This window comes from Echinops telfairi, unplaced genomic scaffold, assembly GCF_000313985.2.
Source record: "Echinops telfairi isolate 266 unplaced genomic scaffold, ASM31398v2 ScPeMD7_3533;HRSCAF=4204_0, whole genome shotgun sequence".
Classification (NCBI taxonomy): Eukaryota; Metazoa; Chordata; class Mammalia; order Afrosoricida; family Tenrecidae; genus Echinops; species Echinops telfairi.
In genome coordinates this window covers 9069252-9082640 of record NW_022107431.1, presented here as the reverse complement: position 1 = coordinate 9082640, position 13389 = coordinate 9069252, and the positions used below count along the sequence as shown (strand labels likewise).

The window sequence follows — 13389 nt, the reverse complement described above, 5'->3', positions numbered from 1 at the left end:
TCTGGACTCATTCTACGGAGCACTACAGGGTGGCTGTGAGGCTGGAATCGTTCTACGGAGCACTACAGGGTGGCTGTGAGGCTGGAATCGTTCTATGGAACACTACAGGATGGCTGTGAGGCTGGAATCGTTCTATGGAGTCCTAGAGGGTGGCTGCGAGTCAGGGTCCACATTGGGGCAGGGGGTTGGCTACGTGGCTTCTCAAGACTTGCATTTCAGTGACAGACGGTTAGAGCTTCCGTGAGGCATGGTGTACAGCAGCCGGTCCCTCCATTCCGGTTTCACAAGCCGCTGCACTTCTTCCATGGATCAAACTGCCCTATTGTAAGGTCATTTTTTTTAAACAGAAAGATTGTCTTCATAGAAGTCTGGGTGTTCCACAAGCAACTAATAAAACCAGAAACCCAATCCTGTGCCACCGAGCTCATCCTGACTCACCGCAACCCGACGCGGGGTTTCAGGGACTACGGATCTTTACGGGAGTAGAACACCCACACCTTTCTCCCGGGGAGTGGCTGGGGCGTTCCAACTGTGAACGTCACATTTAGAAGCCTAACACCTACCCCACCACCCCACCAGGACTTCTAACATATGTACCTCAGCAGTATGCAAAGCACCCAACCACCCAACCCGGGGTTTATGTCTTTTACACGTGGTTCTGATGCCTTCATTCTGGATCCGCAAAGAGGAAAAATCGAATGTCCTATTTAAAAATATTTCTATTTGTGTTACAGGGGAGAATATGATTACATGTCCTATCTAGATGAAATTCACCAAATGGAAACTTTCTGCTGCTGAAGTAGTTCTAGCTCCTATTATTTGTAAGTAAGCCTAACTCTACCCCATGTATACAAGAAGACACAGGGAGCCTACAGGCTGTGGCGTACCTCTCCTTCCAGAATTTCAGTGGCCACATCCTTGCCAGTTTTGGCAGGAATAAAGAGTGGTGTCGGTGGTCTGTCCAAAAATGCATCGGTTTGGCATTCCATATCAACTTCTATTATGCGGTCAGCGATTTCTTCAAGGTATAATTCTAAGAAAAAGGCCATACACGTTGAGCTTGGAATTCTGGTCTATTTCAAGCATGCATGTGTTTCTGGAACCTCAGCTCTTGTACCAGAATTAAACACATCAGAAAACTAGTCGTAGAAAGAGAGTGCTCAAATGTAAAGGCCCATCACGCGTTGAGCCAAGTGTTTTACATACCTGGAAGACCACAGAACAGCTGTTGAATGTCTAGAGAGACAGAGCTGAATAAGAGTACACAAGCAGGGCTGCATATGAGATGTTATGCACAGGAGGTGGGAGCTAGTAATGGATGACGGGGTTCTAAGATGATTGTGAATAACAATTTGAAAATTCTGGGTGGTTTTAAAACCCAGGCACCAAATCACTGTTATCTGATTCTCCCTGCACCTGGAGATTATAAGTGCACGTGACACCAAGTTTCACCCAACAATGACTCTCCTAGGGGGCAATGTGGTCTCATGCCAAGAACAGGGGGCACTGGAGTCCAAAACTGAACATAGGGCCTAGCCAAGTTATGTCCTCACTGGGCCTCCGTATCTTCAGTTGTAGAAGGGACTGTGAAGATCCGTCTCTTGGACTCTTTGTAGTTATAAAACAAAGAGCATAGGTAACGTACATGGTAGTCTGAGATGGAGGAAACATTCCCCAAAGCTGGCTGTGTTTAAGCCATTTATTACTCTCAAGGTCTAACTGTGTGGTTAGGCTTTATGTCAACTTGTACCTGGATGAAAGGGTAGTAGTGAAGTCCAACCTATCAATCAGGTCACAGCCGGTGATGTCTCCTTAGGGGCGGTGGCATTTTGGTAAGAGACACACTAGGAACCTCTCTCTCTTGCCCATTGCTTTCCTGATTGCTTGGATTCTGTGTCTGCCTCCAGGGACAGTCCCATATGGTGCCCCACCATGTCCCACCAACCTTGGATCCATGTGACTCTGCACCCACCGACCTGTGATCTCGGGGCCGCTTCCTCCTTCACCTCTCTGCTTCATCAGCTTACGGCTACGTGAGTCTGATGAAGGCTCTGGCTAGCCTTGGACCCATGGACTTGAGTTGACCGGGCTAGGCTGCCTTCCTGATAGAAGACACTGGCTTTGTTTCTCTAGACAACCCGGACTAACACAATAACATGCACAGAAACCTACTGGTTGTAACTAAACTGGTTAATCAGACATATATACAGATTCTAGACTTGGCCTCAAGGCATATCCTGCCAGGGCACCAGGGGGATCTTGAGTAGTTCATCGTCCAAGGAAAACTCTAAGTATTGTCTGCTTGCTAAGATTCTGCTGACAACACAGCTAGACCCGCGGGTCTAGGCAGGCTTCCACAGTATTCAGAACAGTCAGCCGTGTAGGACTAAGCCTGGCAGTGACCTCAGTGGAGTTGTGTGGGACCGGGGAATGTGTGCCAGAGTGGTGAAAGGCGGATAGGCTTCAGAACCCAGTGGGTGGGCGTCTTCCTCTTAACAGGCAAAGACAATGCCCCTATCAGCTAGGGCCCATTTCACACCACCCTGCCTGCCTGTAGGTCCTGATGGGAAACAGAGATTCAGGTTGGGGTGATGATCCCCCTAGTGAGAAAAGGATCCCAGTTTGTGAAGAGAATACATGACCATCCCACTCTACTGGCCACATCCAATGTGGGACTGGCAAGGGCTGGAGAACATGTGGGCTGCACAGATAGGAGAGAGAAGGACCAGGTCAAAATGAACAGTGATGCACACTGGGGACACACCTGTTTGCACGTCCACATGCTTCCTGCCTTCCACTGGCTCGGGCGTGCGAGGCCGGAACTGCTCTCGTGCGCGCTTCCTGGCCAGGGCCCTCCTCTTCGCCTGCTGCAGCCTCTGCAGTTCCAGTGGGTCCTGCTGCCCCGCCTGAGGGCCACAGAGAGGGCTTCCCGGTTAGCATACTGACCACTGTGCTGCCCATGGAGCCCCAGGGATCTTCAGAGGGAGGCTGGGGCAGGTACTGCCCGTAAGGGGTACAGAGTGCTGTATATGAGCGCCCTCTCCCTGCGCAAACAGTTTGACCATGAATTCCTCTGGTGCCTACAGAAACTAGCAGTAACATTCAGTTTTAACAAACCTTAATGTGTAGTTCAAGTGGAAAGCACTAGAATGTTTCTTTTTTTAAAATCTGAATTTAATTTGGACAGAGTTGCCTTAAAAAAGTTATTAGCTCACAAGTAAAATATCCCCAGTGCACACGAAGCCTAAGAGCACAGAACAAAACCGATGGCTGGCTGAGGGGCTGATGTCACTTCCCTGGCCGACCTAGTCTTACTGACATAGGGACACTGGGAAACACAGAGGGACAGGGAATGAGCTGGTGTAGGGTGCCCTCGATGTGGCATCGACCTTATAAACACCACAATGAAACACTGCCGGGCCCTGCGCCATTCTCCCCATTGTTAGGTTTGAGCCCCTGGTTGCAGCCACTGTGTCAACCCATCACGTTGAGTCTGCCTCGCTTCGTGCAAATGTTGTCAATATGACAACTAGAATTCTGAAAATGTTTTCATTGAAGTGGTAAAAATCACCCACAATCCCTTATCCCCAATACCGTGGCTATTGCCACCTAAATGCCATTTACGTCATAGAGTTTCTGAAGTTCTGATGGTATCACCTGTGCTCTGAACCATTTTCCTAACTTAACCCCTATAATTGTGGTTATGTGTTGGCCTGCGATCTGCATGGTTGGCAGTTCGAAACCACCAGCAGCTCCATGGAGAAAGACTGGGCTTTTACTCCCATAAACAGAGCCAGTATTGACTTGCTGGCTGTGGATTTGGTTTACTTTTTGCTGAGATAAGCACACAGTGCTAGAGTATGAGGCTGTCTAGCCAAACTTCAACAGTGACCTCAAGGTGTCAGACCGACTCAAAGTGTGCTTCTCAGCTCGGGCCATCTGTGGACTCTGGCTGCTGCTCTGTAACACGTTAAGTACAGAAATTGAGAACCAATATTTTGAAACTTTCAGACCAATTTCCCCAGTGATTTGAATTTTTGGAATTGAATAATAAAAATTGAGCCTTGTAGTATGTGGGCCCCCCCACCCCACCCCCCGCCCCATCTCCCTAGTCATTCCTTTCTAGTCATTCACTGTATTTTAGAAAGATTTTGGTCTGCAACAAACAACCCCCCACACCAGCGAAACAGCTAGCCCTTCTCCACAGGGAAGCTGTGCTGGACGGTGCCCGTTGTACTGACCAGTGGCAGCGTCTGCAGGGCATACGTGTTGCCTCGGATCACCCGTCTGTCATACATGATGTTCCCGAAACGCATAGGTTCGTCATCTCTGCAAGACAGCACCATTTCAATAATTTCTTTGAGAAGTCCCGGTGTCTGTAAACTGAACACACTTTCAGTATGATTTAGATCAGTGGTTTTCAAGCTTCCTAATGCTGCCACTCTTTAATGCAGTTCCTCATGTGGTGAACCCCCAAACATAACATTATTTTCATTGCTACTTCATCACTGTCATTTTGCTACTGTTATAAATTGGGCAACCCCTGTGAAAGGGTCGTTCAACCTCACAGGGGTCGCGACCCACATGTTGAGAACCACTGATTTTGATGAAGACGAAAATGATCTTTATTTTAGCACGATCCATCACAGGAAATGGATGGCCACCCCGTGTGGAACACTAATTACAAGCCAGGCCCTTCACACACACCCTTCTGCTCCTGGCTCACCACGCGTCTTCAAGTCAGGCACTGGGATCTCGTCTGACAGAAGAGGACAGCTGGCTCGGAGACTGGTGGGCTGAGGTCGCCTGGTGAGTGGCAGAGCTGAGAGTCGACCACCACTCTGTGGGCAACTGCATGTGTGCAAACAGCCCATCTCAAAGGGCCCTCAAGGGCTGGAAGGGTTTGCTTCAAGGACTGGAAAGTTACATTTAATAGAACAACTCTGGCTTAGCGATAGAAGTTTGGATTGCTCTTTAAAATCAAGGGTAGTTTAAAAAAGTGATTGTTTTAAATGTTTACAGAATTTTAATTTCAAGGCCCAGAATGGAATGATAGTGAAAAATATGCCCTCAGTATTTCACTCAGAAACTGTCAAATGTTTTCCTCCTTCTAGCTGAGAAACGGAAACACCGACTCGACACCAACTTTAGTCCTCCATCAGCAATGACTCTGGGAGGGCAGGGAGTTGTTTACTTCTCACTAGTGAGTGGCCTGACTCCATATTATTAAAGGCCCAGGAGGACTTCTCTCTTGTCTTGCTGGGCCTCTGTGCAGTGCCCAGCTCAGCTGACCACGCATTCCTGAAGCATTCTTGCGGTGTGTGTGGGGGGCACTTGACTCCACTGCGGTCTTCGATTGGTTTCCTGCTGCTTGGCCGGCCCTCCTGCACAGGAGGGTTTCCTCAGGGCTCAGCCTTCTTTTGCCCTCAGTGGATCTCCCCCTTCTTCAGGCGGGATGGAGCCCACGACTGAAAACTATGCCACTGTATCTCTGAGCCCCTCATGTGGATCCAATTGCCCTGTGAGGTCTGTCTCACTAGGATGTCTCTGAGGCAGCCTAAAATTCAAGTCGCTATCACTTGTCACTGCATCTCATGGCATCTTTAGTTCCCTATCTCCGAAAAAGGTACCACTGACCACCCGCTGGCTGACACAGGAGGCTGGTCATCATCTCCGGTTCCTCCCCCTTCCCCACCCGTACATCCAGCAAGTCCCACTGAATCTGCCACCGTCTCTCCCCTGTTGCCCCATCACTCACGGACAGCAAGGCCTTTACCTTGGGCCACTGCCTCAGCCTCTGAGCTGCTAGAACGTCTCTCCACAGCCCGTGCTCGTTCCTAAGGATGCCGTGCCGCTGGACGCCATGCCACTGGCATTGCCCTGAGGAAACCCCCCTGTGCAGGAGGGTCAGCACAAGGGTTTCAGTGGTGCTTTCCGACCAAGACTGAGGAGGAGGAAGGGCCTGATGATCAACTTCCGGAAAACAAGCAAGCCAGTGAAAACCTGATGGCGAGGGGTAGAACAGCGTTTCATCCAACGCCCCAGCAATGGGCTCAACCAAGAGGGTGCAGTGCTAGAAAGCCCTTGGTTTTGTGAGTCAGGACCAACTTGATGGCACCCAACACGAGCAACAGTGCCAGTTAGAGTAATAATGAAGAGTATCCACATGACCTAAAACAGAAGTCCCAAATCCACAGCCTGTTGCTGGTGAGGACACTGGAGGAGAGGTGCAGCGAACGGTCCATGCATGGTGTGGGACAGGGCTAAATCCACTACGCAGGGTTGCAGAGATGAATGTGGCGCCTCGCAGGAGAATCGATGTGCTGAGGGAGGGCTGGGGACCGAAAGTCTCTCTACTTCCTGCATCTATCCCTGTGTGAGCCTGCGGCTCAGGTTCATGAGAGGAGGAGAATCCCCATTCGTGAGTGATCCCAGTGGTGCTTCCATGCACTGCTTGTTGGCCCAGGGCAGCCAAGCCACCTGAGCCAGGAGAGGGACTTTAACAGGCCCACTCCCTGAACCACCTCCAGGAACATCTGCCTCCAAAGCTCTTCTTATAAGCTGGGCCTTTTTTTGGCCTACCTGCACATGTCTCAATGTTCTTCTAGAATCAGAGGTCCATGGTTGACTCTGACTCATGGTGACCTTGTGTGCTAATGAATAAAGCCGTGCCCACTTCTGCACCATCCCTGGGATTGCAAGCATGTTCAAATCCATTGTTGTGGCTACCGTGCCAATCTATCTCATGGGAGGTGGGGTGGGGGCCTCCACTGACCCTCTACGTTACCAAACATGATGCCTTCCTTCAGCAATTGTTCCATCCTGATATTGTGTCCAACCTGAACACGGTGGATAGGGCTCTGCTGTGATCCATAAGGTTTTCATCAGCAAATCTTCGGACGAAAATTGTCAGGTCTTTCTTCCTACTCTGTTTAGTCTGGCAGTTCCCTGAAACCTGCTCCTCATGGGAAGCCCTGCTGGTTGTTGAAAGACCAGACACCCAGCTTTCAGCAACACACATGGCCACCCCGCTTGAAACTAATAGATGGATAGTGGACAAAGCTACCCACATAGTAACACTCTCTCATTTGCCCTGAATCATAATCATTGAATGAAACTCTAGATTTTGATATGGAAATGGCTAAGAGGGAAAGAAAACAATGCATTGATCGGGTAGGTCAATAGGAATCTGGACAAAGCAATGACAAACATCACAGAAGACAATTTGCTGTTGCCACAGAAGGCCATTGCTATTTTAACAAATGGCCACCAACTTAGTAGCTTAAGCCCACCCAAATTTACTGCTATGCTACATGCTTGGAGGTCAGAAGTACTAAGGGGATCTTTTTGTTAGAATCTAGGTGTGAACAGGGCTGGGCTCCTTCAGGGAGAATCCGTTTCTTTACCTTTTCAAGTATCCAGAGCAGGGGTGGGATACTTTTTTATTTGCCAAGGGTCATTTTTACATGTATAACATAATTTGTGGGTCATGGAAAATTATTAACTTAAAAAAACGAGCCTGCTATATTTGGTCAAACATTGAATTAACTCACTCCTAATGTGATGGCTGGAGCAGCTTCTCTTTGGTGAGGCCTATGGTGTTAGCTGGTAATCATAATTTCTCAGGCTTTATACGGCCTGTGGGCTGGGCGTCCCCCACCTGTTCAAGAGGCTGCCCACATTCCTTGACTTGTGGCCTCCCCAGTCCTTGCATCCTTCCAAACTCTGCTCGAATCATCACAGCTTCTTCTCTGACATTCCTGCTCCTCCTTTAAAAAATCATTTTACTGGGGGCTCTTCCAGCTCTTAGAACAAGCCATACATCCACTGTATCAAACACAGTTCCTGCTCCCTTTTATGCAGACTCGTGATGACAATGGACCCACCTGATAACCCAGGACAACCATCCCCTCTCGGGAGCCTCATGTGCACCTGGGAAGCTCCTTTTGCCATTGAAGTTCACATGGTCACAAGTTCCTGGGACTGGGTTAGGGCCATCATTCTTGAGGGGACCATTCCTACTACAATGGTTCAATCGGTCACATAAAAACTAGGTCTTAAGGTGACTTTGTCCATTTACAAGGGGGCTTCAAAAGGTTTCTGGAAAAATGGCATGAAAAGATAAAAGGATTTGCTATGAGACCTTTTGAACCCCCTCGTATTTACATTTCAGAACCTCGTTATTTTATCAGAAGGGCTCTGCCTCCTTTACCAAAGGATCTCAATAATAAGGACATCAGCCCAGTTTGCTTTGGGCTCACTGAACCGGTCCTTCTAAAATAAGTGTTGTAAACCCTCACCTCTATGCCTGTGGTTATAATACCATTGTCTTTTTGTTAATGCTGCAGGAAGTGGGCACGATGTGTTCTGAGCTAATCTTTTATAAGATACAAAAAGGACAGATTAAGGGATGGAGATGGGGGAAGACAGACGGCAAGCCACATGAAGGTCTCCAAGGAATCAGAGCACTGAGGAATCAGGCTGAGAAGACAAGGGCTTCCCACCATAAGGGAGGGAGGAGAGAGGAAAAGAGGAGAGGGGAGAAGAGGAGCTGGAGAGGGGAAAGGAAGAGAGAAACGTCCCCGGAGCTGGGACTGATTCAACAGCAGTGAGTGAGTGAGCTTCTTGTAAACTGTAAGAAAATTAATTTCTACTTGCTACAGCCATCTACTTGGTATTTGTGTGACAGCAGTACTAGATTACGAAGACAAGCCTAATGGTGAATTTGACAAAGTTTTCTGACACTTAACTACCAACAAGTATTTAAAAGACATACCATATTTACTTGCTTATAAAACACTAAGATTTTTTTTAGCAAGTAAGATGTTTAGCTCTAAGAAATGGTAGAGTCTTGGCTAATCTTCAGAAGTAGACCACAGGCTTTAAACCATTCCAGCCGTGGGTCATCTGTAAGCTTAGCCATTGAGCCAGTGGCCATGTGGGAAAATGATACGACAAGCTCCTGCCATAAAGATAAAAAATAAAGAATGAAAACAAATTGGCATTTGAGTCAATTCCAACTCAGAGCAACCCTACAGGACAGAGAACTGCCCCGTGGGGCTTACAAGGCTCGAATCTTTACAGAGCAGACAGTCGCCGCCTTCTCCCCCAGGGTGGCTGGTGGGTTTGAACTGCTGACTTTTTAGTTAGTGGCCAAGTGCTTTAATCACTGCGTCACCAGGGCACCTTTCCATAAAGATAACAGCCCGAGGAACCCCGTGGAGCTGTTCTACTCTGTCCTATAGGGATTTGTTGCTGGGCAGCAGTGAGTGGTCTCGGGGACAGTTTCATATTACTGAGGCCATCTATCGTGTGAAGTGGTCTCAACTGTTTTCTTGCCATGTTGTTATGCTTTCAGCATTACCACCACACACTGCTCAAGGAGTGACTCCAACACCCTCATCAGTCAGCCCTGTCTGGTGGTGAGGTTGGGCTCCCCATTGGGCTGCGAGCCACAAGGTCAGCAGTTCCAAGCCACCAGGTACACCTTGGGAGACAGATGAGGCTTTCTGCTCTGTAGATTTGCCAGCTTCGTGGTCCACCCTGTCCTATGGCGCCTCTAGGAGTTGGAATTCACCTGATGGCTATGAGTTGGTGTGTTTTGGTCTCTTCTACACCATTGGCACTTGCTTATCTTATATGCTGGTCTGATCAAATAATGATTTGTAAGCAAATGCTGTGAGAGCCTACGATGGGCTTGCGATGTGTGTGTGTGCCCGCCCTGCAAGCCAGGGTGGCCTCTGGGGAGGGATAGGGGCGGGCTGGGAGGCTTCACCACTTCTCCACCACCCTCTTTTAGTGGGAAGTATGCCAGTGTTCCGCCTCACACAGGTTCCAAATTCCACAGTTTTTCGTGTATTTAATGTCACCAGAAAGGGACCTCTTTAAACCGAATCCTTTAGTACTATTAATACTCCTTCCTCATATTTAAACTTTCCTTTTTTTTAAAAAAAAGTGATACACATCACATTTACACACACCCTGCAATAAACACCGGGTTGTCCCAAACAGACACCAGGCCATCAGCCGCGCGGAGCGAGCCGGGCGGGCAGAGACTTTCTTTCGGGGTGGGCAGGCGGGGCGAGCGCGGGCCCGGGCACTCACGGCTGCAGCAGGTTGTCCCGGTACCGGCGGCGCTGGCAGGGCAGGGCCCGCGGCTGGCTGGTGTAGGTGTAGGTGCCCATGGCCTGGCCGCTGAGGCGGGTCTTCGCGAGGAGCTCGGCCTTGAGGCAGGTGGGCGCTCCGGCGTCGAGGGAACCGGATGGGTGAAGGTGGCGCCAGGGGCAGAGGCTCCGCGCGGCACAAAGGGGTTACGAGGGGAGAGGCCGGCGGGACGGGAGGCTGCCAGGGTAGGCGCTGGGCGCGACAAGGGGCTCGCACGGAACCGCGCACAGCCAGCCCGGGGCGTTCCCCACGGTTGCCGGGCAACGCGGAACTCGGTCTAAGGGCGGGACTTCCGTGGAGTTCCGGTCAGATATGAGGCACTTCCGGCCCAAGTCAACTCGCGCCTGCGCCGTAGGAGCGAGTATGAGGCACTTCCGGCCCAAGCCTACGGCGCATGCGCGAGTGTGTCCCTAGGTCTCTGTCAGGGGAGGCGGTAGGGGGTGCTCGCGTCATCCTCCCGGACCCCGTGTTCCTGGGGGCCCCGACAGCCTGCGAGGTTTCTCTTGCCGCCACTGCTGCCGCCCGGTTGCACCCGAGCTGCCTTGCGACCACGCACCCCGGGCGCCAGCTCTGCTGCTTGCAGTTGGGGCAGGGCTTCCCGGGCTCCAGGGGCCTCCACGCTCCGCCTGGCGAGGGGTGGGGGAAACCTCTGGGCTCACAGATCTATAAGGGCCACCCCAGAGCCACTCTTCAAATATTGCATAATTAAAAAATCCAGAAAAGTTGTACGTCGGGGTTGTGCCCTCTCGCCATACTTACTTCACCTAGACGTTGATCAGCTAGCCCGAGAACCCAGACTGTATGAACAAGAACGCGGCCTCAGCATTGCAGGACCGGCTATCACAACAACCGGCTAAGCGCTTGCCGATGAAAACAGAAGGCTGCAGCCTTTGGCATGGATTGCAAGTCAATGGAAAAACCAATATCCTCACCATCGGACCGGTAGACAACATGATAAAAGGAGAAAAGACTGAAGTTGTCAGATACTTCATTTTGTTTGGATCCGCAATCAGTGTTCAGGGAAGCACAAATCAAATGCTGTACTGCTTTGGGCAAATCAGCTGCACAAGACCTCTTCAAAGTGTTGAAGAATAGCATTTCGAGGACTAAGAAATCCAGTCACAGGCACTCTCCATTCCTGCCTCCCCAGCCCCTGGCAACCCACAAAAATGTGCTTTTTGGTTTCTCTGTGTTTGCTGATTCTGAATATTTCATGAAATGGAATTATACATACAAGGGGGTCGGGGAGACTTCTCTGTTTAGCTTATTTCACTGGACACAATTCTGTCAAGGTTCTGTCTACTAACATTTTCCCAAACCTATTTGCCCTACCACCCTCTTTTCAGAAGAACAACTACCCACCATCTGCCCCTCTGGCAATGAAAACCGTTAGTACTGTAGCCCACAATCCAGGATAAATGGTCAGTGTCTGCTTTTGCAGTTGCCACCACCATCTTTCTAGCATCCCTTTTGGGGTAGTATCACCCACTTTTAGAAACATTGGCACTACAGTGTGTACATCGTTACGAATACCATTTCATGTATGGTTATATTTATCTGTCCACCTGATTGTTGTTAGTAGAAAAGCCTTCGTGAAAATCTCGAGGGAAGTACATTCAGAATGGAGGGTATAGCTTGATCAAAAGTCCACCACCTGACGTGGATTTGGAGAACGGTCATCAACCTGAGAAGAAATAAGCCAGAATGAATGCTTCTTAGAAAAGATGGCGAGGCTTGGGTTTGCTTACTTAGTATAGACACATCATCAGGAAAAGGCCAATCATTAGAACCAAAATCATGCTCGGTAAAGGGCCAGTGAAAACCAGGGGAATCCTCCATGACTGAGACTGGCTTTCTACCCCCGTGAACAGTTACAGTCTAGGAAACCTGCAGGGGATCGCTCTGAGACAGCATCGACTCCGTGACAGTGAGTTTGGTTTAGTCTAAGGTTTTTGGAGTGAGCAAAACGCCATGCCAATCATGTCATTTACTGAGATGTTGGCGACAGGTTGGGAAGAGTAGGGAGACAAGAGTTCTGTTTGGGACATGTTAGTTTTGTGATGCTATTTATGTCACATAAGAATGATATGAGTCCAGTTGGCAGGTTAGAGATAAGTGTGGAATTCCGTAGAAGAATAGGGCTGTAACTATATTTTGTTTCTTATGAGCCTCTAGGTGGTTTTAGAATCCCTGATAACTTAGTGTGTCATGAGTTGGGCTACTAATCACAAGGTTAGCAGTTCGAACCCACCAGCTACTCTGAGGGAGACCAATGAAACTTTCTGTTCTGTAAAGATTTACAGCCCCAGAAACAAAGGCAGTTCTACTCTGTCCATAGGGTCACCTTGAGTCAGAATTGACTCAATGACAGTGAGTTTAGTGTTTTGTTTTTTAACTAGATAACTAGATTATTTATCCAGTGTTGCTATGAACCACTACACCACCACCGGACTTGGAAACCAGCAGGGGGTCTCTGTGAGTTAACAATGGCTCGATGGCAGTGAGTGTGGTTTTCTGGTTTGGAGTGCTACTATAACAAATACCACAAATGGATGACCTTAAACAAACAAATTTACTACTGTGTAATTCTGGTATGACTAGAGAAACAAATTCAAGGACATGCATATGATGTGTAAGAGAGCTTTATATAAAAGAGCAATTGCATATTGAGAAAACATCCCAGCCCAGTCTAGGTCAAGTCATAAATCTGATGTTAGCCCGTATGTCCAATACTAGTCCATAAATTCCTCTTTAGATTCAAACAGCACGTACAATGATGCTGAATGCAGGAAGGTCACAGGACGGTGGCTGGAAAGTCTTGTGGATCCAGTGGTGGTGGAAGCATCTCAACGCTGTCTTGGGTCTCCATATGGCTCCTCCAGTTCTCAGAGTGTCTCCTCCATAGGAAAGTGAAGCAGAGAGAGAGATGTGGCTCACCTCCAGGGAGAAAGGAAGTTCCCAGAATCCTCATGAGAAGGCCATGCCCTCAAGGAGGCCTCATCAGGCTGTAACCTGATTGACAGGCTAGACTCCACCTCTACACTTATTTATCAAGTTGACATGAAATCATATAACGACCATAACTACCTCATACTTCAGGGGATAGAAGTCCGAATTCAGGGAGCTAGCTCTAGTGGGAGGCTGTCTCTGTCAACTCTGAGGAAAGATCTTGGTCTCCTGTCAACACCTGTGGCCCGGCCATCCCTTGTCCTGTGACCTTGGTCT

The 13389-nt window shown here is 49.1% G+C and overlaps 1 protein-coding gene across 1 annotated transcript in view; it reads right to left on the bottom strand.

The window, feature by feature from the left end:
* Window positions 1-10377, bottom strand: part of RSPH3 (radial spoke head 3) — an 18136-nt gene extending 7759 nt beyond the window's left edge. Inside the window, exons 1-4 of the mRNA XM_004702098.2 lie at window positions 10105-10377; window positions 4242-4329; window positions 2765-2906; window positions 888-1033 (exon numbers count right to left, since the gene is read on the bottom strand). Coding sequence (XP_004702155.2) covers window positions 888-1033; window positions 2765-2906; window positions 4242-4329; window positions 10105-10184 — 456 coding nt within the window. The 5' untranslated portion in view covers window positions 10185-10377. The remainder of the gene's footprint in view (window positions 1-887; window positions 1034-2764; window positions 2907-4241; window positions 4330-10104) is intronic.
* Window positions 10378-13389: the final 3012 nt, after the last annotated feature.